Source organism: Cherax quadricarinatus, chromosome 58 (assembly GCF_038502225.1).
Source record: "Cherax quadricarinatus isolate ZL_2023a chromosome 58, ASM3850222v1, whole genome shotgun sequence".
In the NCBI taxonomy this organism is placed as follows: Eukaryota; Metazoa; Arthropoda; class Malacostraca; order Decapoda; family Parastacidae; genus Cherax; species Cherax quadricarinatus.
Window position 1 is genome coordinate 20332470 of NC_091349.1, and position 9724 is coordinate 20342193.

General features: G+C 39.9%; 1 protein-coding gene across 1 annotated transcript in view; it reads right to left on the minus strand.

Annotated features, from left to right (window-relative positions):
• Nucleotides 1-8211, minus strand: part of LOC128697989 (transient receptor potential cation channel subfamily A member 1 homolog) — a 47547-nt gene extending 39336 nt beyond the window's left edge. The window contains exons 1-2 of the mRNA XM_053789975.2: nt 7536-8211; nt 778-2328 (exon numbers count right to left, since the gene is read on the minus strand). Coding sequence (XP_053645950.2) covers nt 778-2315 — 1538 coding nt within the window. The 5' untranslated portion in view covers nt 2316-2328; nt 7536-8211. The remainder of the gene's footprint in view (nt 1-777; nt 2329-7535) is intronic.
• Between the last annotated feature and the right edge of the window lie 1513 nt (nt 8212-9724).

Below are 9724 nucleotides of genomic sequence, written 5' to 3' on the forward strand. Positions count from 1 at the left end.
GGAACATGGAGAGAGTATAAATCTGTAGGAGAAGGAAGGCGGGGTAGGGGTCGTCCCCGAAAAGGATGGAGGGGTCGACAGATTGATTAATATATATTTTTCATTGACTGTCAAAAAAAAAATAATTTTTTAAGACAACCTAACTTAGAAACTTCACCTAACCTAACTTAATCTAATAGATGAGAGGTTAGAGAATAGCTAAAGAGTCAGTGAATATTTGAGAGATCAGACAATTATCAGGGGTCAGAGAATAGTTCATTTGTTAGAGAATAATTGAGGCATTACAGAATAAGTACAATGAGTTTAGTTTTCGTTAGTAATCCCAAGCTGAATGTTCCCTCTTTTGTTGTCCTTCAAATTACTAGGAAACTGGCTTCAACAATAAGTATACCAACCATTGTTTTAGCAAGATACACCAATGTGAAAAATTTGAGCAAGTGCGAACAGGAGTGCCTTGATTTTAGTATAGGGCTCTTGATCAAGAAAAATGGATCTTTCCTTCACGTCCTCAAATTAAATTTCATTGCCTCCCATTCTTTGCGAACTGAATGACCCTTATGGATTTAGCTCTTCCCCGTAAGCATAATAATAATAATAATAATAATAATAATAATAATAATAATAATAATAATAATGATAATAATATAGTTAAAATAATTTAGACTTAATACATGGGATTGTACTGGTATAATTCTTACATATACGAATGTATGTATATATATTATGTGTATGAGATGGGTTACTTACCATTTTTTATATTATTCTCAGTTTACTTACGGTCTGTTAGTCTCCAAGGCTTGAAAAGCGTACTGATGTAAACAGATCATCCGCTTTTCGTCGGAGTCGTAAGGAAGCTGTTGAAGAAGATATTTAAATACACTGTCGTGATTATGTTCAAAAGCTCTGTCTAGAGGCAAGCTTCCATTCTTGTCTGTAACACAGAGCATTTCTTCATCACTGACAACTAACAACTGGCAACATTCCAGTGATCCCGCAGATGCTGCAAGGTGCATAGCAGTGGAACCATAATTATCTTTAATCCGTGTGGGTATGCCTCTTTTAATAAGAAATTTAACTACACTGGCATTTCCTTTAACTGATGCAGAGTGGAGTGCTGTCTGGCCATTTTTATCAGTTGCTGATAAACAGGCTCCTTTTTGTAGAAGTCTTCGACATATATCTACTGACCCACGACGAGCTGCAAGGTGAAGTGCTGTTTCCCCGTTATCATTCTCCTGACTAACTTGCACTTCAGCGTTTGCAAGGAGTATCTCACATATACTAGTACAATCTTTGTCAGCAGCCAGGTGAAGAGGTGTCATTCCTTCCAGTCCCCGCTTCGCTGGTGATGCTCCTTCTTCAAGTAATAAATGAGCACAGTCGAAATTGTTACATATTAAAGCAGTATGAAGTGGAGTATTTTTATCCTTATCTCTGTCATTAAGAATATCCTCTCTTTTTATGTAAGTAAATAAATATTTGAGGCAGTTTTCAGCGTTTTTTTCAGCTGCATAATGAAGAATGTTTTTATTATTATTGTCTCTTTCATACAAGTTAGCTCTAATTTCGTTAGTTATATATGGATAGTTTGGATATTCTTCCGCAATATACTTTAAGCAAGCAGACATCTGTTTACTTGCTGCTGCAAGAACTGCAGTTGTTCCATTTTTATTCTTTTCGTTTCGATTAGCCTTCATTTTAACAAGTTTTTCAACTGCATTTGTACTTCCACTGATAACAGCATAATGCAGAGCAGTGTTCCCCTCCTTGTCCTTTATATTTATATCAGTATTTTTCAATTCATCAAAGCACATTTCATGACCCCCCATAACAGACAGCATGAGAGGCGTTTTTCCTTCAACGTCTGTTGCTCTTAAGTGAGTTTCTCTCTCATCACTGCTGACACGAGATAAAAGAGCTTGACAAGAATCTTTACAGCCAATCTTGGCTGCATAATGTAATGGCAAACTCTCTTCATTGTTCCGCAGGTTAACGTCTGCACCATTTGACATCAAAAGCTCTATTATTTCAAGATGGTTTCTTTGAGCAGCAAAATGCAAAGGACTACTTTCATCATTATTTACAGCATTCACTTTCAAACCAGGGCACTGAAGAAGACGTTTACAGCAGTCACGATGACCATAATAGGCAGCATAATGTAATGAAGAATTTCCAGAGCTGTCTTGTGTATTACAATCAGCACCATCAAGTAGGAGACGATCCAGAACATCTAGCTCTCCGTTCATGGCCAATGAATGCAGTTTTGTTGATGTGCTATTACGATCTTCCATCATTACACATGCTTCTCTTCTCATTGTGTCACCAAACCTGGATAAAAATAGATTTGTTAAAATTAGTACATTAATGACTTGAAATCCCATTCATTGACAAGTGGAACAAATTCTATGGCAAACAAGAGACACACGCAAGGGACTGGATGTATCTCTCTGGGCAGTGGTGTTAGCATTAGCAATCTCTATCGAGGGGGACCTTTGCAGTGCTGTCTAGAACTTTCAATTGATGGTAGATAGAGGCATGGGTGTATGTGGGAAACAAATAGGTTACAGTACGAGGGATGAAAGCGGCAGAAACTGCCAGGATACCTCAGGGATATATTCAAAAGGCATTGTTCATCATAAAGTTATTAATAAAAATAATAGACTTCATCAGCAAATGGAAGAGATAGTCAAGGGCAGCGAGTGACTAACTCCATTAAGGTCTACAGTATTAACAGCAGGAACGTAATAAAATAAGATTAACGAGCTAAGATTAATTACATGTGCAGGAAGCGTAGATATTATTCGCAAAACAGAGACCTGGTTCAACCTGAAAGAGTTAGAAATTCCTTCTGAATGCCACTTAGGCTATAAATTATTCTACACCGACAGGGTCAACAGAGTGGCGATGTATTCAGAGATAATTTAAAATGTTGTGTTAAAAACGATATAAAAGTGGAAGCGACGGATAGTGAATCTGTTTGGCTACAGTTTCTGGAGAGAAGTGAAAAACAAATCTTGAGTATGATATACAGACCTCCTAACTTTGATAGGGAACGTGGTGAACTTTTATAGGACGAAATTACTAAGGCATCTAGATAAAAAATAATAAGAGATTTTTACTTTAGCCAAATTAATTGGAGCAATTTAACTGGAATTTTTTTTTTAGTTTACTGACTTTCTTGATACAATCCAGGACTGTTTTTTTAAAGCAGAGTGTGACTTAGTTATCTATAACAAGGAATCACTAATTAATAATCTTGAGGTTAATGGTGATCTTGGGGAAAGCGATCACAAATCCCTCATTTTCAGTATATCACGTAATTACCTTAATAATTACTACTAAGTTAGTGTCCCTGATGTTCACATAGCCGATTTCATGGACCTGATGAATTATCTGTGTAAAGTGAACTGTTATGATGTGATCTGATTGGTCATTATCCTGTGTTAGGTAGGAGGGGTCTGGCACTAAAAATGCCGTGTCGCCCTTTTTGAGTCCTAATGTTCCAGTTTCTTGTTTCAGGAGAGTTTGCGGATGCCTCAAATGTCATGTAAGCCTGGACAAGAACTAGGCCGCCGGGGCGTTGACCCCCCGAAACCATCCAGGTAGACTCCAGGTACGGGTCGCCCAGACAGACTTAAGATCCAGGACTCATTCTGTGATGGCTGCTGTTTTGAGTGGACATTCCTGAAGGTAAGTGGCTATATGACCCAGGTTATCCCTGCTCTTGTGAGCATCATTGGCCGGCTACAGAGACACTTCTCTAGCGGTTAGTACACTTAGGCGCATTTCAGTTGTTTCTCTTGTTCACGAAGGTGGTCATGGTGTTATTGATAATGATTTATGCAATGTGAAGGGTTTATTCGTAGAACCAGTCTTGAATGCTATAGAAAGACAGTAAAGTCCATCTTTTAGCCGCAAACTCCGCTGGCAGCATTGTCCGTCTCAAGACTTACACCAAGCTGGTGGATCTCATCCGCTATCCGTATCCTCATCGGGAAGAAGACGAGCCCCATCTTGACCATTGAATCGGTACTGTTTCTAATAGGTATCTTTATTCCGAAACGTCTCTTCTGTACTCGACTGAAGATGCCTACTGTGTAGGCGAAACATTTCGGAATAAAGATATCCAACTGCCGCTCATGTGTCTTACTTATCAACTTGTCAGTACTGAATACCGTGATCATATTCATATTGGTACTGGAGGAACTAGCTGATGCTAACCTAAAGCTCCCTTTACAGACTTACTCAAAAAAAGATGCTCCTTTCAAATGAACTTGCAGTCAAAAAGAGCACTTCAGACACTAAAATCAAAGCTCATGTCAGCTCCTACTTTTGTATTTCCTAATTTTGAGAAAGGTTTTTACTTTGCAACAAATCCTAGTGCTACTGACACAGATGTTGCAGTAGTGCAAAAGACTGATAACAAGTGCAACTCCCTTTGTGCTTGAAAGACGAGTATTGACTGAAGCTTAAAGTAATTACTGACTCACTAAGTAATTACTGACTCACTAAGTAATTACTGACTCACTAAGTGATTACTGACTCACTAAGAAGGAAACTTTAGTCATTGTATGGACTCTAAAATTTTTCGAAACATCATTTATCAGTATCCAGTCCGTATTGTGACAGAGAATGCATCATTAATCCGTATGTTGCTGAGCAAACTATGAACTGGATGTTTGGCAATCCATGAGTTCATACCCTGTCACGTCATGTTGGTGTAACTGGTGTCTTCTCTTAGAACTGAGGACGAATGGCTGCACAGAGGTGCCAGTTTTGGTAGTCCTAATAGCATTGTTGATCGGTTAGTAAAAAGTCAAGGCAGCACCAAACGCATTCGTTGAGGATAAGCAGTAGGTCCACATATGTTTACGTTCGATGGAACAATCGTTTGTCCACTCATAATTTATTAGATTAATTTAGTAATGTCTGCTCCTTTAAAGCACCCCAATCAAACAACTCCATATCATGGGGGAAATGTTGCTGTGTGACCAAGACCACTGGCACAATTTTTCCAGAACCACCGACAGTTTAGTGCCACTTATATTGAACTTTCCACATAGAGCTATGTATGTGAATGAAACCCCAGCAGTCGCCTTGCAGCACACAAAGGCCAAGGTTGCTCAACAACGTATCAAGGATGCCATAGACCATTACTTTGTGTGACCAGGTCAAACCTACGCCCCGCCGCCACCTGCCTGCCTACCTGGAGGGTATTCCGGGGATCAACGCCCCCGCGGCCCGGTCCATGACTAGGCCTCCCAGTGGATCAGGGCCTGATCAACTAGGCCGTTACTGTTGGCCACACGTAGGCCAACGTACGAACCACAACCTGCACTGACTATAAGTATCTGTCCAGCTCCCTCTTGAAGACACCCAGAGGTCTATTGGTAATTTCCCTTATGGCTGGTGGGAGGCTGTTTAAGTATTGGGCCCCGGACACTTACTGTGTTTTCTCTTAGTGTACTAATGGCGCCCCTACTTTTCATTAGGGATATGTTTAATCGCCTGCCAAGTCTTTTGCTTTCGTAGGGAGTGATTTCTGTGTACAGACTAGGGGCCAATCCCTTCAGGACTTTCCAGGTGTAGATTATGATATATCTCTCTCGCCTGCGCTCCAGTGAGTACAAGTCAAGTGCTTCCAAGTGTCCCCAGTAGTTAAGGTGTTTGACGGAACTTATATGTGCAGTAAAGGTTCTCTGTATATTCTCTTGATCTGCAATTTCTCCTGCCTTGAACTGAGATGTAAATGTACAGCAGTATTCCAGCCTAAAGAGAACAAGTGATTTGAAATGGATCATCATTGGTTTGGCATTTCTTGTTTTGAATGTTCTCATTATCCATCCTATCAGTTTCCTTGTAGGTGTGACAGTGGCATTGTTATGATCCTTGAAGATGAGAGCCTCAGACATTACCACTCTCAGGTCTTACACATTACTTTTCCACTCTATTGTGCGGTTAGAGTTTGTAGTATACTCAGTTCTAGCTATTGTTTTCTTCAGTTTTCCACAACGGAATAGTTGGAATTTGTTTGCATAGAACAACATATTGTTCTCCGTTGCCCATTGGAAAACCTTGTTTATATCTTCTTGGAGATTTACCGTGTCCTTGATGGATGACACTCTCATGGAGATCCTAGTATCGTCAGCAAAGGATGATACGGTGCTATGGTTTACATCTCTGTCTCTGTCTGATATGAGGATAAGGAACAGAATGGGGGCGAGTACTGTGCCTTGTGGAATAGAGCTCTTCACTATGGCAGCTTCCGATTTAACTCTGTTTACCACTACTATATGTGTTCGATTGGTTAGGAAGTTGGAGATCCATCTGCCCACTTTGCCAGTTATCCCTTTAGCACTCATTTTCTGCGATATTACATCATGATCGCACTTGTCAAAGACCTTTGAAAAATCTGTATTCTGTTTTCCAGTGCATCCAAGACCATATCATAGTGGTTGCGAGAGGCAGCAGCGACCTGCTCTGAACCCATGTTGTCCTGGATTGTGCAACTGTTGGGAATCCAAGTGGAGTGCAATCCTGCATCCTTATGATGCAGGAACTAAAGTGGGTTGGGCAAATATTCTGTTAGTTCAATTCAATTCAATTCAATTCAAAGTTTATTCTCTATAAGGATTACAATGCTGAGTTTACAGAAATTTGGTTATTGTTTGGTTTACATGTAGTAAAATTGTGATTACAGAGTGTACCACTAGAACGCTTAGCATGGCTAGGCATTTCGGGCATACTTAGTTTTATTCTTAATTGTAAAATATTACAAATGGGTTGGACTTGTGAAGGACCTGCCCAGTATGGGCCAACAGGCCTGCTGCAGTGTTCCTCCTTTCTTATGTTCTTACAAGCTTAGTGCATGACTCGTTAGCGAATGTGAATATATGTATGTGTGTGTGTGTGTGTGTTTGTGTGACGGGCACGAGTGTGTGCGTGCGCGCACGCGACGCTCTGCATCTACAAAAATATATATTTAACCTGCAGAATGTTTTGTTAAACCATCTGTTATGTGAGTCGTACTTGTGTTGCAAGGCCTAGTAACATGTTAATGTTGCAAGGTCTAGTAACATGTTAATGTTGCAAGGCCTAGTAACATGTTAATGTTGCAAGGCCTAGTAACATGTTAATGTTGCAAGGTCTAGTAACATGTTAATGTTGGAAGGCCTAGTAACATGTTAATGTTGCAAGGTCTAGTACCATGTTAATGTTGCAAGGCCTAGTAACATGTTAATGTTGCAAGGTCTAGTACCATGTTAATGTTGCAAGGCCTAGTAACATGTTAATGTTGCAAGGTCTAGTACCATGTTAATGTTGCAAGGTCTAGTACCATGTTAATGTTGCAAGGCCTAGTAACATGTTAATGTTGCAAGGTCTAGTACCATGTTAATGTTGGCTAGTTGTCTGTGACTTAACATTATTTTTTATAGATAAATAGAACACGATAACTTAATCACCAGTTTAATTAATTTTTAAACACATAAAAGCCATAAACTCATGTGGGTTTTAACACAATAAACATGTCTTACCTGTGTTAAGTATGAGTGAATAAGTTCAGTGGTGTCTGACACAGCCACACAGGTCAACTCAGAGTGGTGTCTGACACAGCCACACAGGTCAACTCAGAGTGGTGTCTGACACAGCCACACAGGTCAACTCAGAGTGGTGTCTGACACAGCCACACAGGTCAACTCAGAGTGGTGTCTGACACAGCCACACAGGTCAACTCAGAGTGGTGTCTGACACAGCCACACAGGTCAACTCAGAGTGGTGTCTGACACAGCCACACAGGTCAACTCAGAGTGGTGTCTGACACAGCCACACAGATCAACTCAGAGTGGTGTCTGACACAGCCACACAGGTCAACTCAGAGTGGTGTCTGACACAGCCACACAGGTCAACTCAGAGTGGTGTCTGACACAGCCACACAGGTCAACTCAGAGTGGTGTCTGACACAGCCACACAGATCAACTCAGAACACATGTCATTCCGCTCTCAGTATTTTCCTCTGATAATGTGTCTGCGCACCGTCCACTGCTCGTCGCACCTTCTACTTCTCGTCGCACCGTCCACTGCTCGTCGCACCTTCTACTTCTCGTCGCACCGTCCACTGCTCGTCGCACCTTCTACTTCTCGTCGCACCATCCACTGCTCGTCGCACCATCCACTGCTCGTCGCACCATCCACTGCTCGTCGCACCATCCACTGCTCAACCTATCACAGCCTCTCACATATATTACATTTTACTAGGATGCACAAGAATTTAAGTTGCCTAGTTCAGGAATTAAAAGTTTTACACGCATCATTTGTTCATTGCTCCTAAATGAGGGGTTAATAATATTTTAAATATTTTGGGTATATACAACACTGAAGATAAAATTATTTAAATTAAATGAAAAATAGTTGATAGATTAAAAAATAATGACACAAAGCAAAATTTCAGAGAGAGGAGTTACACTGCCAGACGTAAGAGCGTTTAAAGATGTTGCAATGGAATTATGATTAAGTGCTTATATTAGCAGTCAGTTTGTCCAAAAAAGTCAATAAGTTGACGGAACGACGGTGAAATATAAAATAAATATGAGAAAAAAAAGTTAATTACAGCTCTGGTTTGGGACACAATGTTAATGAAATTCTGGTTCTAGATATAATTTGTTTGGTTGTGGTGTGTCTCACATCCTGTGTAGAGTGATAGTCAGAGATTATATCACAGAATCAGACATAAACACAATAAATAAATCTTTTTTTAACAATAACGTATGCAAATATACGTATGTACTTTCCCATTTCCCAGCTTTAAACCTTAAATGAAATTATTAGTGTCATTTAGTTCTTCGTCACACAGGTCACACGTAATGGCTAGTACATGGTAAGTGGATTGTTCTGGGGAATGGGGATCATAATTAATCTCTGGTATGCAGAGATTAATTATAATTCTATCTGAAAAATAATTTCCTTCTCATTATCTTAATAACTCAAGCGAAATGGAGAGATAGATCACTTTCCAGACGACAAAGTTTCTTCGTCCTCTTCGCCGTCTGGTCGGCGTCGCCCGCTGGCTGGCGGAACACGCTCGCGACGTTGGCCATGAATATTTCTGCGTGGAATGACTGGCTGGCCACCATACACACGCGTGTTCACTCAACTACTTTAATAATATTGCCAAATTAGGTTTTACATATTAAGTAACAAAACAGACTTTAATATGAGTAAATGTAATGGTACTTAACGTCTGCTACAGCTGGGAGGTACCATACAATAATGATCTCACGATGGAAATAAGTCACTAACTTTTTATTTTATTTTGCGGAAGGAGGGTGGGGGGTTATCCTAGTTAATTTACATCATGTATAATAATTGCACTTATGTGTACCTGTGCCTAAATTAACTTGCTTACTTACTAAAATGCCATACAAATTTTTAAATAAAAAGAGCCAATTGAATCCCACACACTAAATTATCAATCCAAATCTTCAAAGGAGGATTTACCTATATTTAAAATGTTATACATATGAGAGAAGGTGTTCTCAGTTTGTCTCGCAGACGTCAGTGCACTATTTACATGTATTAAATTGGTAAATTGGCACCAACACCTCGTAATAAAAGCCGCAACCTTCTTCTAGGTAAGACGTACCTATGCTGAAAGTTGAAAGTAAATAAGCAGAGTTGTTCTTGAGTTATCACATGGAAACATCGGAGAAACAAGGAAAAACTGCTC